Raw genomic sequence first — 25,333 nt, 5'->3', positions numbered from 1 at the left:
AGGAAACGCGAGGACAGTGATTTGAAAGCTTCGGTCGCTGCAAGAAATCTCAATCGTTTCACCACCATAGTTTAGTTAAATCTGATTATACAAAAAAATCAATTTCAATCTAACACTAAATGACGCATTTATAAACAAAATTTAGAAATATTTCACTTTCTACAATGCACATCTTCCTAGGACATGATCTCCAAAGCCTCCCTAGCTTTCCCAAGCATGTTAAAGACTGTTGCAGCTATGTGGGATGGCGTCAAACCGGCCTCCATTAGCTGGTCGGCTGGGCATCCATGGTCAATGTAACGATCTGGAAGAACCAGAGGCCTCCACTGCAAAATATCAAATAACACACATGTGAATTAGTTATCTCGTTTCATTATATTCGACTAAGCTATCATTTTGACAGTGTTAGATGGCCTATGCAGGATGTTTGCAAGTAAAACGTATAATGAATGTGAATGTGAATGCACGCCGAGTTTTATGTCTAGTTCAACGAAAACCAAGGGGCAGAATTAGGACACAACCAGACACAAAATTTGAAGTTTTATTTGTGATTTTTTAAGAACGGGCTAGATTCCCCCTAAAATTCATCGAATTTTCCCCACCTTACCTTCTCCTTGTACCCACCTCTACAGAATTATTAAATCCGATGTAATTTGTCTTAGTTGGATGGAATTAGCGAGGTCAAAATAGTGTTGAGTCACTCCCCTCTAGCCAAATAGTTTAGGCGCCTTGTACCAACTACCAATCTTACTTGCATATTATGAAACATCACGTAACCCCACCCCCCCCCCCCCCCCCCCCCCCCCCAACCCCGGACTGTTCAAAGATCTGGTTCTGTCACCAGTCAAAGTGTTAGGTGATTCTTCAAAACCTTCTGGTAATTCAATGATCCCACAAATTGAGAATATCTCCGACCTGACTAAGTGTTTGTTAGTCCAGGACTCTCCAGATGAAGTACGTTTCTTGAAAGAGATCCAAAACTAGTTGTATTGTTCATATTTTTACCTTCAACTTGCCATCGAGAAGCCCATCGAGAGCCATAAATTGAGCTACATGAGATCCAAACCCACCAATTGACCCTTCTTCCACGGTGATTAAGACATCATGGGATTTAGCCAAACCGCGAATAAGAGCATGATCCAACGGCTTGCAGAAACGAGCATCTGCAACTGTCAACCGTACACCACGGGGTTCTAGCAAGGCAGCTGCGGACAAACAGCTCCGAACTGCTGTTCCATACCCAAGCAGAGCCACTCTCTCCCCTTCAATCAAGATCCTGCCCTTTCCAACCTTCAGAAAAATTGAGACAAGTACGATTCCATCAGGGTCAACCATTCTACTTTGATGTAAATTAGAGTAGAAGAAAAGGTAGCTCAGTACCTCAAGGGGGATGCCTTTGTTTTCTGGTGGCAGCTCGACACCTACTCCGTTACCTCTTGGATATCGGAAACAGCTAGGTCTGTCATCTATGGCAGCCGCAGTTGCCACCATGTGAAATAGTTCAGCCTCGTCAGATGGAGCCATGACCACCATGTTAGGAAGGCATGCCATAAAAGCAACATCAAATGCTCCGCAATGTGTGGGACCGTCTGATCCGACCAAGCCTGCTCTGTCCATTGCAAACCTCACAGGAAGCTTCTGCAAATCCACATCATGTACTACCTGGATATGGAACCAAATCCTAAGAAATTCCCCTTTCAAAAATGTAATAAGCAATGGTGGATGAGAAAACAAAATATTGGGTGTTGGTGTTTTCTTGCCTGATCATAACCCCTTTGCAAGAAAGAAGAGTAGATTGCGCAAAACGGTTTGATGCCTTCACATGCCAAACCTGCAGCAAAAGTTACGGCATGCTGTTCTGCTATTCCCACATCGAAACATCTTGTGGGGAATCTGCGCAAGAAAAGGTTCAAACCCGTACCACCGCCCATTGCAGCATGGATCGCAACTATATCTTTGTCTACTTCAGCTTCGGCAATCAAGGCCTCGGCAAAGTAGGTCGTGTACGACTGAGTCGGGGCACTGGATTTATGTTGCTTGCCTGTTGCGGGATCAAACTTGTTCACACCTGTAAGTAGTAAGCCCATTAAATGATGATCTAGATATCGTGTTCATGCGCGAATAAGGCACAGCAAAAACTTCAAGGAAGACTTGATTTTTATGGAACCTTCTGTAAATCTTTAGCTGTTAACATACCATGGTACTTGTCTGCAGCTTTTTCTGCATATGGATATCCCCTGCCTTTCTCAGTCACCACATGGATCAAAACAGGACCAGTTGTTTTAGTACTCTCGACTTCTTTAAGAATCGCCACCATATCATCAATATTGTGACCATCAACAGGGCCAATATAATAAAGTCCAAGCTCTTCAAACAGTGTCGACCCGGAACCACTGATCAGACCACGAGCATATTCATCCACTTTAGACGCAAGTTCATGCATGGGCCCTCCAATCTGCTTGGTAACTCCCTGTGATAATTTCAGATACAATAAATAAACGACTCAAAATAAATGCCTGGGACAAATGGATACTTTTACTAGTTAACATGTCCAAGAAAAATAAGAACCTTGGCAACTTCTCTAAGTTCTCTGAGAGGCCGGTTGGACTGCAACCGACTCAGAGCACTACTCAAAGCACCAACAGGAGGAATCGGCCCATCTAAGTTAGCAGTTGGTAAAGAAACTTGTTTGTTGTCGTTAAGAATAACAATCATATCAGAATCGAGGTAGCCAGCATTGTTCATTGCTTCATATGCCTGCCCTGCTGTCATAGCACCATCCCCTATCACAGCCACTACATTATTCTTTCTTCCTTTTAGATCCCTCCCCACAGCCATTCCTGCTCAGTCAAGAAATGCAGATAAAAATAAATTGAAAAAGATGTAAATTCCCAATTTGTGTATATATAGTTATTATTGATGTATGATACATACAAGTTGATGTATACTGTCAGTAACTAAGTAGTAACTCCCCTTTCCATCAATAACTTAAAACATTTGCTCCATCATTACAAAATGCCGATAGTCATTTCAAACATATTGAAAGGAATTTTATTCCTTGATATATTTTTCTTTTTTATCTTTAATATTTTGCCTTTCTAGACATGAGAATAATCTCGAAATTGACAATATGATCTCATGTAAATCTAATATTTGATATGAGACTACATTTGATATGACTCATAATATCCTTAAGATGTGATATCATAATATCTTTGAGATATGATATCACAATATCTTTAAGATATTATCCTTGTTTTAAAAAGAGTTTGTTTCCTAATGAAATTGTGTTTCTATGTTAAATAGGACTCAAAGGAGAAGAAACATGCGAGAGGGACGTTATAGAGCAAAAAAACTTTCGGAGAGACAGAGATGCATTTGTACGAAGAAAATATTTTCTGATTGAAGCAATCTCGCGTCGTTGATAAAGTGTTGCTGTGAAGTGCTGACAACATCTGAAGACAACATCTAATCACTGTTTTGATTAGTGCGCTGATTTTTGAAGACTTTTTCACTTCTCAGTTGATGCATCCTATGTATTTTGGTTATACGGTTTGTTAGAGGTTTAGGATGCAATTTGTTACTCGCCTTAATAAGGGAGTTGTTTTATTCTTTCACTAGTATTGGTTTTTGTAAACTTACAAGTTTTTCTAGTGAATTATTTTGCCCTGAGGCACCGCACAAGTATTTTATACTTATGCATAATTTATCTCTCGTATCTCGTATTGTTATCATTCAAGTTGCGTGTTAGTGTGTCAAACTATAATTTCCGCTGCATGTTGTCGTGGGTGTTACAACACCTACGCACAACACCTACATTCTGATACACACAACACTCACCCTCGTCACATTCACTCTGTGGAAACGGAACTTTCACATATATTAAGCTAAACCTGATGGATATCCAAGCGAACACAAAGCTTCCATGTTCTTGATGAGGAAATAAAAGCCTCGTCCAAACTAAAATCACATCACAATTTCTGATTTATGAAGTATGTTTATATTTTTCATCTCGGTGTCAGATCATACCTAATCCAGCAGAGATAGTCGTAGAGCTGTGACCAGTACCAAAGCAATCATATTCACTTTCAGACCGTTTAGTAAAGCCAGAAAGACCATCTGTTTGCCTCAAAGTTGACATCTTGTCCCTTCTTCCGGTTAAAATTTTGTGCGGATAAGACTGCAGCGTTAAGAATTAGAATGTCAAAATATGGACAACGATTACAGTGACTCCTGTGTACACAACCATAAGATTCAATGGAAATGAACTATCACCTGATGGCCAACATCCCAAAGTATTCTATCTTTAGGAGCATTGAAAACATAATGCAGTGCCACAGTGAGCTCAATTACGCCAAGGCTTGAGCCAAGATGACCTCCGGTTTTTGAGACATTGAAAATAACATCAGATCGCAGTTCATCTGCAAGTTGATTCAATTCCTGCGCCAAAAATAGCATTCAATGAATGCTGATTCCAAGGTTGACAGAAAATATAATAGCTCGAGTTTCAAACACTTGTGAGACCTTTATGGAGAGATTCTTCATATGGATTGGATAATTAATAGTATCCAAAAGAGGAGTTTGCGGCTTCTGTGAGTAATATTCTCCTCGTTCGGACAATGACCCATGGACCACGGTAGACTTTTTCCTTGCCTACAACACAAACATAGCACAAAGCATCCATTTCAATCCATTAATTAAATTCTAAATTCGAGGGACTCAATTGCATTTTGGGTAGAACTGACACTAGAATTGCAAATAAAATTTGTTTTTTTTTTAATCGGCGGATGCCAATGGTAGTCCTCCTGTCTGGCTGACAGCTGAATATCAACACAACTATTTCCTTTCAATTCATACACCCAAAACAACATGCAAAAAACAAAGACAGCCGCAAATTTTTTCACTCTTAAGCAACCCATTGAATCTAGGACAGAATAATTGACATGCCAATCTGTAACATAAATGACAAAAGAGGGAACTTCCTCGTCCAAGAACAACACATGGATGTACTCTCAAAACTCAAGAAGAATCGCTCTTCTTTTAAAATCAACAAATCAATACAGAAGAATTAAATACTTGCAGACCTGCTTATTCTTGAAGCCAAGGTGGCACTGCAGATCAGTTCCACCCAACCACTGAGAGGCTAAAATAGTATGCTTTTGAGCATCTATACCCACACCCTTGCTCACAGGCCCAGCAAAGGGAAATGTATAAAGGGCCATCATAGATATGCTATTTCTATATACACGTTTCCGCACACTAAAGTTTCAAGAAATCCCAAATAATGTTTCGGATTTCCCAGAAAGAAACCACCTTTACTCTGATTTTCCCGAGCAAGAAACAAACTTTACTCTGGTTCTCACAAAGATGCAACTGTACGGGATATGGGTAGTTTGAGGATGGGTTGCTGTTGTACTTCTGAACTCGCAAAGAAATGAAATCCCTTGAAGTGGTAAAAAGGAACAAGCTTTTGAATAGCGAGAGTAAATTCAGGAATTTATTACAGAACAGCAATTTGGTGGATGGCTAGCCTCTTAATTATTTTTAATATCGGAGCACATGATGTGAAGAAGCCATGCTTCGTTCATTCTGTGTAATTAGAATATATGGATGGATGGAATCGACGTAAGATAAAGACAGACATTGAGGAGGTTTGCTCAAAAGAAAAGAAAGAAAGACAGTAAGGACTAGGGAGGCATATTTCCATTGGGCCACGTCATCAGAAATCACAAATGGATAGAAATGTATGATAATGTATGCATCACTCTTTCATTTCCACTATCGAGAGGAATTTAAAAAAAAAAAAATGTCGAAAGAAATCTTTGAGTTGGTGGATGGGCTGGTCACATATAACTTCTTTAGGACAATAGTGGGTTATTGCCTAGTAGAAAATTGCTAGCTCTAACTTGTATGTGTGTGTATATATATATATGTTCTTGCACACATTACTTGACTAGTGTGATTTACCTGACTAACGTAACTAGTAAGTTATTACGTTAGTTCAAGAGTTTATTCAATGTACATCGAATTATAACGACTACATGTTATAACATTATAAAAAAAAACACGTGATACAAGATATGACGTTATTCACCATTTCAATTGTTGAATTAGTTACCTTCTCCCATTAATTTTCTTTCTATAAATAGTTTCTATTTGTCAAACATATCCCCACATTTTAGGTTTATTTCATCCTACCCATGTGGGCATTGTCCCATGATAGGATGGATGACCAAGATTTGCCCATGCATAAATAGGACCCACTTTTTTTTTGAAATTGTATGTGTGGCAAGATCTTACCCGTTGAAATGAAATGAAGACAGTGCCCACATAGATAGAATCTCATTAACCCACATTTTATGATAGATATCTAAGCGCTGCGCTATAAATGCCTGAATACATGTGAAGAAAAACACAGTTAACTATTAATGTGTGTGGCCATTTCACCATATAATGACTAATATCCTGACAAAGCATGTTTCAATATGACATGTACAATTGATTATTTAGTGGTCATAATAGATTTATATTTTGAATTCAAACTAATAATCGAACATGTCTTGTTAAAATATAAGGGGATTGTTATTCTAAATCGAACATGTTTTAATACGATATTAAACTACTTCTAGCATCTATTTTTTTTTGTTCACAGAAGTAAGTCCATAAAATTCAATCAATCTCTTATTACATCTTTATATAGCATTTTATATTAATATTAATAGATATTAAGTTCACCCAATAATTATGTCATCTGAAATTTATTATACTTTGTATTATTAATATATAAATAAGTAAGTTGTTGATTTAAGAATTGATCTATTGTTTTATTATAAAACTAATCGAAATTCATGGATTTCAAATTCATATCTCAGTACATCTTTATTTTTTTTGGAATACAAAAAAAATTGAGTAGGTCTCACGAATCTTTATCTGTGAGACGTGTCAATTCTACCGATATTCACAATAAAAAGTAATACTCTTAGCATAAAAAATAATATTTTTTCATGTATGACCCAAATAAGATATATGTCTCACAAAATACGACCCACGAGACCGTCTCACACAAGTTTTTGCCAAAAAATTTATACCAGAAGTTCATATAACTTTTATTTAACTTTTTTCAAAAAAATTTAAAACCTGAGATGTTCAGATTTTAAATATGCGATTGTTGTAGAAAGAGTGTGGACAACAAACATTAATCACGCATTTGACTACAATTCGTAAAGATCGATGATAATTTGGATTCGGGACGCGAAATAGGTTTAGTAATTAAATAATTTCATATATTTTGGTTGTGAAATTTTTACTCTATGAAAATAATTATCCGTCGACTGCACCGAATTCCACCGGCAATAGTATCCATCACCTTGGAAACATCGTACACATGTTGAATCAAGAACTAATTTATTATTATTATTATTATTATTATTATTATTATTATAAAGAGAAGTTAAATTGCAATAATATCCTAAATAATTCGTCTAACACTTTATAATAAATCTTACCAAAATAACCACGGATTCAAATGAGTAAAAATTACATTTTGGGTTTTATATGTTTGTTTATTTATAATTTATGATATTATATTTTATTTTATTATGAATTCAGATATCAATTGAACATATTATATTAAAAAACAGATAAACCTCCCTTTTAGCCTTTGAATAAATACACGTCTTTTTCGAGCCTACGCCAAATATAATGAATTTTTTCCCATTTCATTGAAAATTTCGGCTCGGAATAGAAAAGTCGCAAGAATCTACCAATCGATGGCATCGGTAAGAAAAATAAAGGAATACATTATTATTGGGGATTATGAATGTGGTGTGGTGTCCCTTTCGAGTTTCAAGAGCCATTATAGAATCGGTATGTTGTCATTTTGATTTTCGTAATTAATTAATTGCTACTATTTTTTAAAAATTATATTTTTTTTGATATAGTTTCAACAAATATTTATATGTGTAATACGAATTTAATTAAATTCATATTTAACTCCGCTCCTTTTTTTTAATTATTATTACAATTCAATGAATATAATTTTTTAAGTCCTATTTTGGAATATTATATGGAAAATTGTGATATTTATTTGGTAAGATCGTTGGTTTGCTCAAGATATGACAATCATATAAAAATTAATGATGTCATTTCATTTATATTAAGTAACTGAATTGAATTAAAACACTAAAATGTCGAGTTTGAGAATCAATTATTTATAAATAGGTTTCTTGTGAGACAATCTCACGAATCTTTATATATGAAACGGGTCAACCCTACCGATATTTACAAGAAAAAGTAATACTTTTAGCATAAAAATTAATATTTTTTCATGGATGACCCAAATAAGAGACATGTCTCACAAAATACGACCCGTGAGACCGTCTCATACAAATTTTTGTCGTTATAAAAAACTCGTCCCAAAGCTCGTATATAAATATTTAATTTTATTGGGGCACATTCATAAGTCCTATAATGAGCACATCCTTACATCAGATATGGTGACAACTTTGTTGGGGAAAAAACATGAAGGAAATTTAAAAGGTGAAAATGAAACGACAACTTGGTCGAAGATCATCGTACGTCTGCGGGACTATCTAAGTTTTTACAGGTGCCCACTCCACGTGGTGGGATCATTACCCAAGCACAGCCCCAATCTAATCCCCAGGCTTGCTATGTGATATGTAACCAATATCTCAAGAAACTTGCGTCTTCGTGTTACCAACACACGCAACTCCATTGACTCTGAGTGGCATGCATACACGGAAAATCACACCATAGAAATTTTATACTCCCGACCACTTGGGTTTTGCAATTTACTTGGCTGACTCCATTTTCCCGACTCGCAATTCATTCAGTAGAAGGTGAAAAACTGATAAAAACATGCAGCAAAACCCACCACCAGGAAACTCAAAACAAGCCGACACAACCGGGATTCCCTTTGTGTCCTTCGCCACCACTCAGGTTATTGCCGATGACCCCTCCTCCTCGTCTGTCTTCGATTGGTCTGATCTTCTTGACTTCCACCTCGATGAAAGCTTCAATATTTCTTTCCCGCAGCCCGAAACTGGTCAAAGTCAACCGTCGGAGATTCTGGGTCGGGTCAGGAAGAGGGACCCGAGGTTGGTGTGCTCCAATTTCTTGGCGGGTAAAATTCCTTGCACATGCCCAGAACTGGATGAAATGTTGGAGAGAGAGGAGGAGGAGGAGTCGGCGCTTCCGGGGAAGAAGCGGCCCCGGGCGGTGAGGGTTCCTGCCGGGATTGTGGTGCGATGTCAGGTGGCCGGCTGCGAGGCGGATATTAGCCAGCTCAAAGGGTACCACAAGCGTCACCGGGTTTGTCTGCAGTGCGCAAATGCGAGTGTAGTGGTGCTTGATGAGGTGAGCAACAGGTACTGCCAGCAGTGCGGAAAGTAAGCTTTTCGTTTTATCTCAACCCTTTTTTCTCCCGAATAAATTACTGCATACATGGCTCACTTTGATGTTTAGATGCTTGGTCAATATTCTTCGTCTTTATGATTAAGAATCACTTCAGTTTCTGTTTACAATCGTTTGAAATTCTATAAGGTTGGTCCATTTATATTTATAGCTTTTAGGTGTTTTTTCAGCCTGCCCGACTATCAAAATAACTGAAAGTCAGTTTCTCTAACATTCGGCAAATTTCAACGAGTTTATTTTACTTATGACTATATTTTTGATGAAAAAATTGTTAGTAATTTGGTCTTTTGTTTTGTTTTGTTGAGTTGATGATGAACCACCTTCTGATGTTCTGGACAAGTATTTGAGTTAGTTTTAACAAGTGATCTTTTATGGGATGGTTTCTTATAGTCTATATGTTGGAAGCTTATTGGATGATACCTTTCCTTTGGACGACTAAGTTGTAGGCTCTGCTAGACTAATGGTGTGTAGGAGCTCAATTTAGTTTGTTGCATTAGGCTGAGATCTAGATCACGAGGTGGATTTGGGTAAGAATTGAGATCATATTGAAATTTGGGATATCTTAAAGCTAGCACACGTGTTTGATGTTTTTATGCAAAATTGGATGATTTTTTTTAATATGCACAGTATGTGAGTTGCTTATTGATGTCTAATCATCTGTTAAATGATTGAAGGAAGATCTTACCCAGTCTGTATATCAATTCTGGAACTTTTCACAATTTGATTTTTGGAAATGAAAATTGGAGAAATTGGTTTATGTTTTGTAGTACACCTTCTGTTGATGCAATGTATGTAACGACTGAGACCATTGCTTCATCCATCTTTCTAGCTGGAAAATCATATGTTTCATGTTTTCTCTGGAGTCTTGTAAGCGCGGATAGTACTTGGAAACAATTACAATCATCCGTCACAATTTATTTATGTTGTCTTGAATTACAAAGAATTTTGCATTCGCCTTGATGTATATGCATGAAAATTGATTTACAATTAGTATCTGAGATTATCACCCCAATGTATCAACAACTTCGGCAGGTTTCATATCTTGTCAGATTTTGACGAGGGTAAACGTAGTTGTCGGAGAAAATTAGAACAACACAATCGACGTAGAAGAAAAGCTAATGATTCCAAAGAAGACACAGAAAAGGAAACTCAACAGATTATCTTGACTGATGATGTTAGTGGTGATGATACTGCTGGAAAAGGTATAACTACCTTTATTGTACCGAACGATTTTGTTGGAAACATTCCATACAATCAACTTCCTCTTGGTCTCTCTTTACTTTTTCCCCTTAGACAAGCCAATAGAGCTGATTTTTTTTTCGGCCTTTGAACTTTTTTCAGAGTGTTAGATTATCTTTTGCTATTTTTGAACATTTGACAGAAAGTACTACTCTTTGGTTGGCCTCTGTAACAAATTTTGTTGATGGTCCAGATGGACACGTCGATAAGCTGTCAGAACGAAGAATTTGAGGCATTACCAGAGTTAGATGGACATGTCTCCACAACATGCTCAACCACACACTCCCAAAGTCTCCAGAGTGATAGTTTTGTATCCTTTGGTCCGAATAATGAGAAACGAAATCCCAAAGTCAAACAATCCTTGTCCTTCTGTGACAACAAGAGTACCTTTTCTTCTTTGGTACACCCAACACCTTAGTGTTGCATTTTACCCTTTTATTTATTGTTGTTTGATGAAACTAGATTGGTGTGATAATAGTGCTTTAATATACATCTCAGTGTCCTTCTAGCCGAATCTCCTTCAAGCTCTACAACTGGAACCCAGCGGAGTTTCCTCGACGACTTCGACATCAAGTATTCTAAAGATTATTGTTGCAGTTTAGTATATAAGGCAGAAAACTTAATGTTTTTTGTGTAATAATCGTGATGGACTTTGGTTAACGCACCAGTAACTGTCTGACAACAGATATTTCACTGGTTGGCTAGCATGCCTGTTGAATTGGAGGAGTATATTCGTCCAGGTTGCACAATTTTGACAGCTTTTATTGCAATGCCAAAGCCAATGTGGATTAAGGTACTCAGAATCTTAACCTTTTCGTTATGATTAATTAATTCTCGTCATAGCAAAAAATCTGTTTATCGTTACAAGTGAATGAGTGGAATGAATTAAAATGTTTTGTAATGGTCTACTATGATACTTAAAAATTGACAGATTTTTCATCTATCTCTGTCTGGTATTCACTTGCTATTCTTGTACAATCCTCAACAAGCTTTTATTTCATTACGTCCGATGTATTTACAACTAAGTATGTGACTGACAGTAAAGAAATGTTGATGTAAGTTATATGCGTGGTTTGTAACATTTTGGTGTTGTTCCCTTGTAGATTCTTGATGACCTAATTGTTAAATGTTATTGCATCAAACAGTTATTTGAGGAACCTGCTCCTTTTATAAAAGACCTTATTTCCTCACACGAAAGCATGTTGTTTGGAAGAGGCACCTTGCTCGTATATTTAAATGACATGGTGTATCGTGTCACCAAAGGTTAGTGGGCATCTTAACGATTGATTACTTACAGTTTTTACTTCCAATATTAGTTTCATTTCAAATTCTAATTCCATGGTTTTACCCATTAGGAATGTGTCTGTATAAGTGTGCCCATAATTTTAGGCATTGCGAACTACCGTTTGACTTTATATTAAATTTGGTTCACTATTGATTTTTATTTTATTTTTCTGTTTTCTTTTTGGACTAAGTCATCTTAGCCTTTTATAGTTGCATGCGTTCTTTTTACCATTTTCAGTGCATGAGGCGGTTTTGAATTGTTAATACAATGATTGGCTTTGAGTGTTTGGTCGGTTCAGCTTCCGTCTAAACCATTCTACAAAAAGCGAAATAGATGTGAAATAATTTTCAAGATAACCAAATTGACCGATTTATAACCCAAAATAAAACTGACCAAATGGATTTAAATTCGCTGAATTTGGTCGGTTTGGTTGACCAAAATAACTAATGTTTTCACAAAATGAAAATGGTGACAAAATGAATGTAAACATGTGGTTAATCTATATTGACGAGAGATACTACTATGTAATGTTAATGGAAATTTGAATGGTTTATGATGGATTAAATGCCAAGTTATGGAGTTAAATTGGTGTGGTCAAATTTTTTCGGTTTCCACCTTTAACAACAATAATATTATTTAGTTCACAAAATATTATCGTACTCTGTGAGATAACTGCTTTTGCACCAAGAGTTGTCCTGAGTGTGCGGGGCAATGAAGACGAAATGATTAGCTTTGTTTACCTTAACACATGGTGGATCCTTTTGTGAAAACAGATGCAAATTCAATTGTGAAAATTGAAATGAAGGATCGAGCACCAAAGCTACATTATATCTATCCAACTTGCTTTGAGGCTGGCAAGCCAATGGAATTTGTTGCCTGTGGAAGTGATTTACTTCAACCAAAATTTCGGTATATGACGTGATCCATACCATACATGAAAATATAATTTATTTCCATGAGTTTCCTTTACTTTTCTAGTATTGTCTTAGCTAATTCTCAAGTTTGCCATCATTATTCAGATTTGAACTCCCTTTAGTCCCTTAACTTCGGTTTTCCCACTTGTTGCAGGATTTGTTGCCCAAAACCTTGATAACTTTTTCAGTCTTGTTTGGTGTGGCATACTCGCTGTGTGAAAGACAATGGATTTGTCCACAAAATTATTAGACAATGGATTTGTCCACAAAATTATTTGTAAAATGCTGAATGGATGCTTTTAGGATGCCAGATATTAATTTTAATTGTGAACTGATACATAGGAAAAGAGACTGGTTGACTCATAGTAAGTAGCTTTAAGGAAAGCAGTGCCCTTTGTGGAATATTTTCATGCTGTAGATAGTTTTAACAATCACTGTTCTCCTCAATATATGATGTTCTTCATGTCTGTAGGGAAATTGGAATACTTTCCAGATCTTAAATGATATCTGATGCCTACTACAGGTTTCTTGTTTCTTTTGCTGGAAGATACCTGTCATCAAATGTTTCCATTACATCTGAGCGTTGTGAAAAAGGAGGCACCAAATGTTCTGACCACCAATTATTGAAGATACGTGTTCCGCAGGCTAAAATGAATCTTTTAGGCCCAGCATTTATTGAGGTGAGATCTGCGACTCTTCTATCTATGTGGGGTTGATGCATGAGTCGCTTCAAGAAAAATGTAGAATCTCGAGCAGTTTATATTGGATTCACCTCTTTACTTACATTGGGCTACTCCAACAGGTTGAGAATGAGTCTGGATTATCCAACTTCATTCCAATTCTTGTGGGTGACAGAGAAATTTGCGAGGAGATGGAGGTCTTGCTACAAAAGTTTGACGCCACTCTCTCTTTTAAAGAACAGCGACTATCTTGTCTGGGACCTGACTGTGAAGTTCTTGCCTCAAGACGAGCTCAGTTCTCGGAATTTGTTTTAGATGTAGCATGGTTGTTAAGGAATCCCATTTCAGGGCAGCCATCTACATCTTCGTCGTTACTGAGATTCAACCATTTGCTGGAGTTTTTGATAGAAAAAGAGTCTGGTGTTATATTGGAGAGAGTATTTTGTTCCTTGAAGTCTGTGTTGGATAACAATTCTGTTACTGGTATTTCTGATGCGGATATGAACTTGTTACAGAAAAATATGGACACCGCACGAAACGTGCTTGATCTGAAACTACAACAAAATGATTTTTTGGTGACACCTACATCTGATGGAACTCTTTATGGTCAAAGCTCCCAAAACCACAATCGATTGGTTGTTCCAGCCATGAATCTGGTAAAAACAGCAAATTCCTTTGAAAATTTCAGGGAATATCGTAGATGGCATCAATTTTCATCTGATACAGCCAAGGGACTTACATTTATAGAAAAACTGTACATAGCAATTTGTTTTGTTTTTTATTAGAAGGGTACCCTAATTGGTACCGTTTACAAGATTTGTTCTTGTAAACTCTGATCTATTCAATGGTGTAAAACGTTCCTCTGCAGGTTGTGCACTGAGCAATGGAGAATATTCATGGGCTCACACTCGTCTCTCCTTTCACGAGCTGAAGGCGCATCAGTTCCTCTCTTAAACCGAGACGTGGTCATTAATGTCAATCTTCAAGAAAGGCCGAGAAAATCTTGCAGCCGCCTAGCAATTTTTGTACCCCGACGACCTCTTATTTTGGCAATAGTCGCTATAGGTGTTTGTTTTAGAGTATATGTCATCGTCCTCCATCATACGAGGGTCGTTCAGATCGCCATGACTATTAGGTTGTGTTTGTTTGACTAGTCTTGACACTAGCCTCACCACATAACGAATCCCTGGTTTTGTTGCACGAAAGTTTCCCCAGAAAATATTCTGAGTTCATCTCTTGTTCATGATTCTTTGTTTCCGATGAATAATGCATCTGTATTGGCCATATTGTGTATTTTGTAAATATTTTTTGTGATCCAACGTTATTTGCATGGTAATTTTTTTTTTTTTTTTAATCTCGAAAGAGTTTAATTATTATTTTCTTGATAATCTTAATCGCGTGTGTGAGTTGTGAGGGATACGAAGTAGATCGTGAATAAATAGACAGCCTGTGGACCAAAATTTATTATATTACCGATATTATTAATTCGTCGAACTAATGTTTGTTTATAGCATATATTGTAGTAAAATTCCATCTCAATTATTTTATTCGAGTAATTTTTTTAACCCCGCATTGAATATTAAAAGAAATGGGTAAATGAAAATAAGAACGGTGTATTAGTTAAAATATACTGTTATAAATAATAGATAGGTGAAAAATCCAAGTAATAAAAAGGTGAAAAATCCAAGTAAAACGGCATTTTTTTCTTTAAAAAAAAAATTAGAACAGTAATTAAACTGGTTAAAGCCCAACCTACTTTCTATTTTTGTGATGTTAATTACTCTACCTTTACAAGGTAAAATGCTTATTTTTCCATTTCATTAAAAGTTCACCCGTCTGTTTTTACCGAATTTATGTATCTGACGTACATTTTTTAACACAACATTATTATGACATCGTCCCACATGTCAATTTTGTGAAACAAATCTTCTATCCGACTCGACTCATGAAAATATTATTTTTTGAGAAAAAATATTCTTTTTCATTCTATGTATGAATCGAATTGACCCGTCTCATAAATATAAATATATGAGACTAAATCACATAATAAATTTATGAGACTGTCTCGTGAGTGATACCTTCAGTATGAAGCTGACACAATCAGAGCTCTCACATTGTCTTCAAGTTTTATGCTCATACTTGATAATTGCTCCACAAATCCTTGAATCTCGTTCAAATGATCTGCGACCAGAGTTATTTCTTTGTATCGTACTTGGACAACCTTGCTCAAATAAAACAATTTGTTGATTGCCACTTTTGAAGGTTTATAGTGTCTCCAGCTTCATCTAAAACATACGAGCACGAGTCTCGTTATAGATGTGATTATCCATGTTGTCGTCGAAAAATTGTCGGATGTACCCACAGACTTGCTTGTGCTCAAAGTTCCATTCGACATCTGATCTATCATATGGTTTACACTTGCTGAACTCCGATAGGTGTATCTTGGTGACGAATATATGATCTTTCATCTTAATTTTCCAAAGTTGATAATTAGAGCCATTAAGGCTAATCATCTTGTTGGTTCGTACCTCCATATTGTGTGACTGCTACCAACAAATAAATCGATAAAACCTGAATAAAAAGAACTATTTCTCTAATACTGTCTAGAAAGATTTTTCTGATATGTAAGTTCAGACTAAAATACAACCACAGAACATACATTGATTTCCTATAGTATTTGAGAACCTCGCTCTCATATCCGTTGTTGAAATATCAGGTAAATAAATGAGGTAACATCGCAACGGAACATCATTAGTAATATTAACAATTGAATAAGATGAACATCAATATTTATAGTGGTTCACCTCAAAATTATGCTACATCCACTCTAAACCTCTCAGGGAGAACAATTATTGATTAATAACAAGGAAGACGAGAGAATTAAGAATACAAAATATTTCACTAAGAATACACTCATTTTAACATTCATTTTCTCACAACTAATCATATTTCTTCAAAAGATAAATAATTCCTAAGAAATCTCACACTTAATTCTTATACGACTTCACACTTATGATTATAGATAAGAAGATATTATGTTTTGGTATGATTTTGAAATGAAGAATTAATGAATATTTTTAAATGAAGTTTAGCGGAAAAACAAAAAATAAAACTTCATTGATTACATAATTAAATCAATCATTTTTTATTAACACAAAACACGTGTTAATTATTTGTAAAAAATGATGTGTCTTAAATTCAAATTTGTTGGCTTAATATATTTAGCATCCATCGTTATATATAGCATGAAGGTGACAATTACACGTCAGAGACAGCTTCGCTCGCATGAATCTTAATATGAATCTAAAACACTTAGCTTAAATATCTTAATCTTCAACTGTGAATTCATTGTCTACTCTCAAATTCATCTCACAATATACATGTTTTTGCTGCATTCATTCCAATAAATCTTGATTTCTTTAGCAGAAGTTAGCCATGGCTATTAATGCTGAATACCATACTGAAAACGAGGGTCATGACTTGGAGAAACCCTTTATTCGAAACCAGAAATGTGTCGGTCGTGAAGAAGAAATCGTGAACCGAGGACTCGAAAATGGATCGATTTGGATGGTTTTGTTGAGCACATCTGTTGCTGTTTGTGGATCTTTTGAATTCGGATCATGTGTAAGTTTGTTTGTCAAATTTAATTATCTAGGATAGTTTCTTGGTTTTTTTTTTTTTTTTTTTTTTTTTTGAAGAAGAAGCTAGGAGAGTTTCTTTTAGTAATATTCTTATCGTGCAGGTGGGCTATTCATCACCTACTCAATCACAAATAAGACAAGAATTGAACTGAACTCTACCTCAGGTACAAAATTTCCCCAACGAATGCTTTTGGAAAAGATGATGATCTCACCAAAATTGTCCAGTCTTGATTTCTCAGGAGTGGACAATGCTATGAACTTTATCTTAACTCTAAAAAAATGGTAGCTTGACTAAATAAAAATATTTTGAACTCTTCCATTCCATAAGTTATTCTGCTAAGCTTCTCACGTGGTATAAACTATTTTTATTTTTTCACGTATGCATAGTACGCAATGTTTGGGTCAATAATCACAATTGGTGCTATGATTGGAGCAATTTCCAGTGGCAGAATTGCAGATTTCATTGGTCGAAAAAGGGTAAGCAAAAGAAAGGAGAAGGAAAATAAAAAGACTGTTTATTTTATTTTATTTTATCCTTTTTCACTATCGTTATATGTAATTTTTTTCTTTTTTAATTTTTTTTTATGTGACAGGCAATGAGAATATCAGCTGCTTTATGTATCATAGGATGGTTAGCTGTATATTTTGCCATGGTACGTACGATCAATGTAAAGTATCATTTTGCTGTAAATTATATTGTGATTTTACCAGCTGGAATCTTCAGTTATTTAGTGGCTTAGAATGTCAAGAGATGATCAAACAAATTTGTAAATTTTGTATATTAATAGTTTTTCCAAAAGGGAATACAAAGGTGAAATAGTAAGGATCAAAATCCAGCTCACGGCACCAAATATATTGATGCAGGGGGCTTTTTGGCTAGACATTGGGAGGTTTTGCACAGGATATGGCATAGGGATATTTTCTTATGTGGTAACAACCATCTAATTTGATTTTCTACACTTGCATTATTAGGCAACCACGGGTTAGAAATCGCGTAATTCGACAGGTTCCAGTATTTATTGCTGAAATCGCACCCAAGAATCTCCGTGGAGGACTTGCCACTGTTAATCAGGTGAGAAAAAACAAATGGACATTTTTTTAGCATAAAGTTAGTTTTTAGAAGTAATATTTTGCCCTATAAACTAAAGTGTTCCTGTTTCTTGTCTCGGCAGCTGATGATTGTCTGTGGATCATCAATGGCATTTCTGCTGGGAGCAGTAGTAACCTGGAGAACCTTAGCTTTGACAGGTGAGTTTTTAAACATGTAATAAATAAACAATGACAAAAAATTTACGTTTACTTCTCATGTAACTAATTTGTATTTCTATCATTTTATGATATATAGGACTGATCCCATGTATTTTGCAACTTGTGGGACTATGCTTCATCCCAGAGTCCCCAAGATGGCTGGTAAGTATGAATTAGACCTCCATTTAGTGAATGGGGTTGAGGAATCCAGATATATAATCTTGAATGAATTAAACTTTTTTATGACAAAACCTTCCTGCTCTCCCCTCTGTTGTGTCTGCGCCTTTCGGTTGTGAAATACGAGTGAAAAATCGAATCTTGCAGGCAAAAGTAGGCCATCAAAACGAATTTGAGCGGTCACTACGAATGATGCGCGGCAAAGATGCTGATGTTTCTAAAGAAGCTGCAGAAATTCAAGTACATTTTAAGTCTACAATTATTTGACATGTAATATGATTTGAACCATTTTTTTTTGTTTTGGTCAAGTATAAAGGTTATTTTATTACAAAAGAGCATTGGCGCCCTTCAAGATCTTCCAAAAGTTCAAATCATGGACTTGTTTCATGCCAAATACATGCGCACTGTCATAGTACGAAAACCTTAAATAACATCTTGCTTTCTTGAATACTTAAATGTTATACCTTAATCTTACAGGATTTTTCTTATCCGTACATTCAGATTGGTGCGGGACTAATGTTTTTTCAACAATTTGGAGGAATAAATGGAATAGGCTTCTACGCTAGTGAAACCTTAGAGGCAGCAGGTATGAGTTGAAATTTTTGCCCCCACATTTTCAAGTATACTCATTGTCGTTCTATCCTACACCGAGACCATGGTGGTCTTAGGTTGGCTGTGAAGGGACGAAAAACCATCCAACTCCGTTGGATCGTTCCTTATTTCTGAAGTTCATCACTAATATTGATGGTTGAAATGCAGGATTTTCTTCAGGAACAATCGGAACAATCTCTTATGCCATAATTCAGGTTTGTCACTTTTAGGAAAGCAGTTCCATGCAAAATCTGGCGGGCGAGATGTATATCTTTCCGAATTATACATTAAAGCCGAAAATTTGCGATTTTTTAAGGGAGGGACCCAATTGTTCAGCTCATGGCAACTGCGTGAAGTTCTGCATTCGACAACCATTGAACTAGAGTTTCAATTAATTAGTTTTGTTTAACATAATACGTTAGGTTCCAGTTACTCTGCTGGGTGCAATACTAATGGACAGATCGGGAAGAAGACCTCTTCTCATGGTGAATATTTTTCCAGTGAAATTTACATTATGTAGCAATGTAAGTAAAAACTTACAAAAAAAATGCTCTTAGATTTTCAGATATCAGCATCAGGAACATTTATCGGATGCCTTCTGGCAGCAACCTCTTTCTACCTGAAGGTAAAGTTTCAGAATCAGGGTGATTTTCATTTGTTGTAGCAAAATTTTTTCATATTTCAACAGTCTCCTTCATTCCTAATCAGGGTCAGTATCTATTACTAGGATGGGTTCCAGTTCTAGCTATATCTGGTGTATTGGTAAGGTTAAGACTTATTTTTCGTCAAGAAACTATTATTAGTCTCATTCTGGTTGGAGTAGTCTTATACTAACTTCTTCAGCTCTGCTCCTCGTGAAAATGCGAGTTTCCCATCTTTATAACGACAATACACAGATTCTGAGCAGCCAATATTTAACCATACAAATGGGATTTTTATTTAACCATAAAATCAACTCTCCTCAATATGTGCTTATCTCTAGGACCTGTTAGACTACAGAATGCTTTCATTAAAGGGCTCTTAACGTGGGTCGAGCCGCAGTCATGTTGCAACATCACTGCCACCAACTATTCTTTTTTTAACCAAGTGTGCAAGCATTTTAACGTTGCTACCCGTTTTTCAGATATTCCCAATTCATGTGAAAGGCATTGCTGGAAGCTTGGTAGTGTTGGTGAACTGGTCAGGTGCATGGGCAGTTTCCTACACATTTAACTTTCTCATGAGCTGGAGTCCACCAGGTAATCATAAAAATGGCACATATTTCACAAGGGCTATCACCACGTGCATTGGTTCACAGATTAAGTATTTTCAAATTCCCCGTGATTTTTCTGAAGTAGTAAGTTTTATGGCCCCTTCAAGTTTCCTACACCATTCACTGACTTCAAAAGATTTTAAAGATTCAACAATGTTATATTTTTTGAGAAATTTCTGACATACAAGTACTTCAGGTACTTTTTCAGTCTATGCCGGATTCTGCGCCCTCGCTGTACTGTTTGTGGCAAAGATCGTGCCTGAAACGAAGGGAAGAACACTGGAAGAAATTCAGGCATCCATCAGCTCGTAGAAAACATACAGCGATAAATAAGAGACTTTGATATTCGTTATGATATTTTCCGATGCTATTAGTTTTATGATATTTCAAGCTTAATGACCCTATGAGGAAATAAAGTTTAAAATTGAAGTCAAACTCTGCTACCTCACGGCCCCCTCAAAATGGAATAGTTTTCAGGTCACATAAGTCGAGCACAGAACAAATCTTTTTAGACAGCGTGAAGTAAAGAGTATGAAAACAGACGGTTTTTTCTGGTAATTATAAAAAATACTATTAATTACGCAAGAGTTCAGCAAGTAAAACCAACGTAAACAGGTGAATTGCCGATGAAAGTGTTTTGAGTGGAAGGCACAACTTTAACACACTTTGCAACTCTTCCGGCAATATCCAGGAAGATCTGATGATCCGACCATATATTCTGGATTCTTGTTGCATTCCCCGAGGGAAGCCCATCTTTCGCAATTTGCATCTGAATCTGTGCAGTTCCCACCGACAATCTTGTCGAAAGAATCCACATGAATCCACTTTGTCGCAGACCATTTCTCACCCTGGTCTACCGGACAGCCAGCATGAAGGCTAGCAGGGTCTGGAATTGCATCTGGGTGAAGACTGAAAAATAGAAGTGCGTCTCCTTTGCGTGGTTTCACTGTAAAATTTTATTGGACAAAACGAAAAGAAAATTAAAATACAGTTGCTGATCACGATAACCTCTTCAATCACATATAATTATAAGGATCAATTTATTGTCTCACCAGCAGGACCTTGTCTTCCACACTCAGAAAAATCGTTATCAGCTGAAACAGCTCTGCGACGAGTTGATTCCTGCTTCATGTGAATGAGATATTTAAAAACATATCACAGAAAATGCAGCGGATGGGGAGAAAACATAATGGAATTTGACAGTGATTCATCAGGCCTTGACAGAACTTTCAGGTACATACCATGAAAATTTAAGGAATACACTTCTCTATTCAAAATAGGCATTGTCTCTCCACAAAATGAACCACAAGAATACACAATAAACAAGTTAGATGCATGAAAATTCTACCATATAACAAGTTAGAACCCTTGTTCTTCTGAGGTATATAAACATTGGCTAGTATCTTGAGTTTATGAATAAATCACCGCTTCTGAAGCATCTACAAAAATCCTAACAAAAAAAAAGTTCTGGACAAACCTCTGCAGAGGGAAAAACAGTTTCACCCCCTTTCTCGACGTCCGTAAGATACATTAGCACAGTAGCTATCCGGTGCCCACCACGAGCAATGTTGACCTTGTCCGTAAAATAATCATAATGAGGTTCATATTTCTGCCCAGGCTCATAACGTAATACTTGAATATCTTCTCCATTCTCTATCAAACCAAAACAGAAAGCAGGACTTCAATTCAGTAAATTCAAAAACTACTTGTCTCCAGACTCCATGCCTGCAACAATCAAGACTAGAAATGTGTTCCAATACTGTAAAATGTTACGGAAGGGTCATTAAAATATCATTGACAACATAAATATTAGGTCACATTCACAGGCCAGCGCTATCTGGATTTACTTCCCGCAAATTTGTGAGTTCCAATGCAATCAAAAAACTCAAAAAGACATTCCTAAGAATGTCACATTGATAGATGTTTCATGCTGCAAAGGTAATAAAAAACTGACACTCATGATCAAATGGTGATATGCCCCAATATAAAGAAGTAAATGATTTTTTCAGAGCTCAAATTTTCTGCAACATGGAACACCTTTTGGTAAAAATGTCCACGTGGATATCTTCTCTTCTATGCCAGCAACGATAGGATCCTACACAAGACGAGGAGAAAAAGAATTAGGTGTGTGACGAGTTATGTCTCAAAAGCCAAACAGCAAATTAAACAATAACTAAGAGCATGACTCCATGGTTCATTTACAAGATTTAAAGTGATTATTCTTTGTGTGGTGTTTGTCCCTCCAATAAATTTTATACAAGTCATTGCGAAACGTCACACGTCAGTAAAGAATCACAACTGAATATCATTTAAAATAACAAACAAAAGCCACCAAAAAACAATAACTCAAGCTATAACTTTTTCACCTTTGCACCAAAGGGCTAACCAACCGTACCATCAACTGTTGAAAAAGTTAAGCAAGTTATGGACACCGACACAAATAACTTGCAGTACTGTTACCTAAAGAATCATGCACAATTCACATTTTACAATTTTCGTTATCTTAATCAGCTCAAAAAAGAGAGATTAATTTTGTGGTGAGATATACTGACGTGCAACTTGAGTTCAACTGGGATTGCTTTACTTGGTTTTAATAAACTGAAAATTTGACTGGAAAAAGGTTGAAACTTTGATATAACGGCCTTTGAGCAAAACAATAATAAAAAAAACACATAAAAGAATCATCAAATCTAGGGTTGTTCAACTGCTGATTGGTTCGATTTTAAATAAAAACTCGAACCAAACCACATTTTATTGGTTTTACAAAATTTCAAACCAAACATGAAATTTTTATAATCAAACCAACCCGATATTTCAGTTTAGTCTGATTTGGATGACTAAGTTTAAGTTTTGAGTTCTCACTGTGAATTAGTGCATGAAATATTGTAATTTGAAAAAAATGGTGATTGACATTTGACAGAAATTAAGAGAATATTTTATTTGTCAGTGAACTAAAATGTTTATGATTTTGTAACTTATGAAAAACCTAGTCTTCTAGAGTTATGGTAAGGACTAAAATATATGATAAATAAATTCTCGTTGCATTTGTATTTCAAAGCTCCCTAATAAAGTAATCAACACTAAAAATCTAATAAAATTACATTGTATCTAACAAAAATTACAATAAGTTAACAAATTTTATTACATTACTTTTTATATCAACGTTGTTGGTTTAAATTGCAAATATTTATCCAAACCAATTTTTACGATTAGGTAGATTTTAAAACCAATCCAAATCGTGATGTCTTGAAAACCAAAATAAACCATGCGGTTCGGTTTGATTTAAAGTTTGGTTTGGTTTCTGAACACCAATGCATATCAAAGCAAAATCAGATGATAAAAAGGAGAAGAAAGAAAAACCAAACCTTTTCCTTCGGAATAAACATTCCAGAGCTAGTCCGTACTTCGCTAAGCTTACTCGTGCCAGACTCACTGTCCGCCACAGCTGACCTCTTCAACCCGTTTTTTGCCTAATTTAATTACGAAATCCCACAAAGCACAAAACAAACAATTAATTAAAACCTAAAAAGGCGAAGAAAAAAAAAAGATCGACCTCTTTAATCAATTCTAAACTCACCAGCGAGATCAAATGATTGCATTCCTCATCCGTTAGAAAACCTTCATACACAAATGCTCTAAAACATAATTACAACCGTACCGTAATCAAAAAACAATTAATCGATCGCCAATAGCTGTCAAAAGAACCTTAAAAATTGTAAAACAAATTGAAGGGTATGGATAAACAGACCAACATGGTTCCTGCATTCAGTACCTGGGCTTCCATGATAACGGTTTGACTTTAGATGGATTAATTATCGAATGTCCGGAGGACTCCCGCGCGATCGCTGCGATAGTAAGAATGAAAATTAGTGCAATTTGAGAAAATTTGATCATTTGGCCAACTTTCATTTATGGAAATATTTGATCGAATCTGAAATTTTCTGAGATTGCGACTTAGGCAGATCATTTAACAACACACACGACTGAGAGGAGTTAAATTGACGTCGTTTGATGAGAATTTGGATTTAGGGGAAGCTCCAGTACTTGCACAGTGATACATTAAACTCTCATTTTGCCACCCTAAAATATGAAAGCTCCATTTTATATTTATATATCATTTTATTTGACTAGCATAAAGTACATGAATTACGTAAATATCAAATAAATATAATAAAATAAAAAAATTGTGAGTTAAAAATACATATATAAAATCATTCTATATTATGAAACCGATTTTCGACATAAATCTGACACATTAAAAATATTATATTTTATTGTAAATATAAACTGAGTCGACCCTCGTAAGTATAGATAATTAATACTGTGGCATATGAGATCCACTTGTATAATTCACTTAATAAGAAGAATGTATCAAACTTCTTTTGAAATATTTATCAATTGATAAGATTATTCATTTGACATGAAAAAAAAAGTGTAATAAATGTTTTTAAAAAAAGAGTCTATTTGACATAAATTATAAGCTATAGTGATATTGTTAAATATTTATAAAATAAATTTAAAGTAATTTTTTTGTTAAGAGTATTCTGTAAGTTACTTTAATTTTTTTATTATATATTTGAAATTGTTAAATATTTATAAAATAAATTTAAAGTAATTTTTTTGTTATATATGTTATGTGTGCAGTCAAATTAACTTCCAAAAAATATATTTGCTAAATTTCGTATCTTTTCATTTTTTTTTCACTTTAATCTTATGATTGCACTTTTAACAATTAATAAAATTCAATTTGCCAATTGAGTAAACAAGTGTGAAATCTCACTGTTGACATTATATTATGGCAAAAACTTGTGTGAGATGATCTCACGGGTCGTATCTTGTTAGACGGATCTTTATTTGGATCATCCATGAAAAAA

At 35.6% G+C, this 25,333-nt stretch overlaps 4 protein-coding genes and 1 pseudogene across 5 annotated transcripts; 3 read left to right on the top strand and 2 right to left on the bottom strand.

Moving 5' to 3' along the window:
* Window positions 1-38: 38 nt before the first annotated feature.
* On the bottom strand, window positions 39-5,648 carry LOC142526239 (putative 1-deoxy-D-xylulose-5-phosphate synthase, chloroplastic). Its single transcript, XM_075630502.1, has 10 exons — window positions 5,085-5,648; window positions 4,525-4,653; window positions 4,276-4,440; window positions 4,030-4,180; window positions 2,569-2,840; window positions 2,197-2,470; window positions 1,761-2,068; window positions 1,381-1,662; window positions 1,006-1,290; window positions 39-326 (listed from the first exon to the last, which is right to left on the bottom strand). Exons 1-10 carry the CDS (start codon window positions 5,223-5,225, stop codon window positions 177-179), a joined length of 2,157 nt encoding a protein of 718 aa, XP_075486617.1. The 5' UTR covers window positions 5,226-5,648; the 3' UTR covers window positions 39-176.
* Window positions 5,649-8,526: 2,878 nt separating this feature from the next.
* On the top strand, window positions 8,527-14,900 carry LOC142526343 (squamosa promoter-binding-like protein 7; annotated as a pseudogene).
* Window positions 14,901-16,848: 1,948 nt separating this feature from the next.
* LOC142528019 (sugar transporter ERD6-like 16) lies at window positions 16,849-18,267 on the top strand. Of its 2 annotated transcripts, none has more exons than XM_075633049.1 (4): window positions 16,849-17,174; window positions 17,579-17,668; window positions 17,785-17,844; window positions 18,164-18,267. In XM_075633049.1, exons 1-4 carry the CDS (start codon window positions 16,986-16,988, stop codon window positions 18,176-18,178), a joined length of 354 nt encoding a protein of 117 aa, XP_075489164.1. In that variant the 5' UTR covers window positions 16,849-16,985; the 3' UTR covers window positions 18,179-18,267. The 2 variants fall into 2 exon arrangements, with proteins under 2 accessions (XP_075489164.1, XP_075489163.1); XM_075633048.1 differs by lacking the exon at window positions 18,164-18,267 and adding an exon at window positions 18,056-18,136.
* A 109-nt stretch (window positions 18,268-18,376) lies between these two features.
* Window positions 18,377-20,806, top strand: LOC142528018 (sugar transporter ERD6-like 16). Its single transcript, XM_075633047.1, has 10 exons — window positions 18,377-18,439; window positions 18,537-18,605; window positions 18,764-18,856; window positions 18,948-19,028; window positions 19,118-19,202; window positions 19,376-19,422; window positions 19,630-19,692; window positions 19,773-19,832; window positions 19,916-19,969; window positions 20,331-20,806. The coding sequence occupies exons 3-10, from the start codon at window positions 18,806-18,808 to the stop codon at window positions 20,637-20,639; spliced, it is 750 nt and encodes a 249-aa protein (XP_075489162.1). The 5' UTR covers window positions 18,377-18,439; window positions 18,537-18,605; window positions 18,764-18,805; the 3' UTR covers window positions 20,640-20,806.
* A 140-nt stretch (window positions 20,807-20,946) lies between these two features.
* On the bottom strand, window positions 20,947-24,512 carry LOC142528017 (putative prolyl 4-hydroxylase 4). The gene is made up of 7 exons (XM_075633046.1): window positions 24,232-24,512; window positions 24,037-24,094; window positions 23,825-23,929; window positions 22,497-22,554; window positions 21,937-22,112; window positions 21,512-21,581; window positions 20,947-21,405 (listed from the first exon to the last, which is right to left on the bottom strand). Exons 1-7 carry the CDS (start codon window positions 24,366-24,368, stop codon window positions 21,116-21,118), a joined length of 894 nt encoding a protein of 297 aa, XP_075489161.1. The 5' UTR covers window positions 24,369-24,512; the 3' UTR covers window positions 20,947-21,115.
* Window positions 24,513-25,333: the final 821 nt, after the last annotated feature.

Source organism: Primulina tabacum, chromosome 15 (genome assembly GCF_025594145.1).
Source record: "Primulina tabacum isolate GXHZ01 chromosome 15, ASM2559414v2, whole genome shotgun sequence".
Classification (NCBI taxonomy): domain Eukaryota; kingdom Viridiplantae; phylum Streptophyta; class Magnoliopsida; order Lamiales; family Gesneriaceae; genus Primulina; species Primulina tabacum.
The sequence above is the reverse complement of the archived record's forward strand: the minus strand, read 5'-3'. Positions and strand labels throughout refer to the sequence as shown.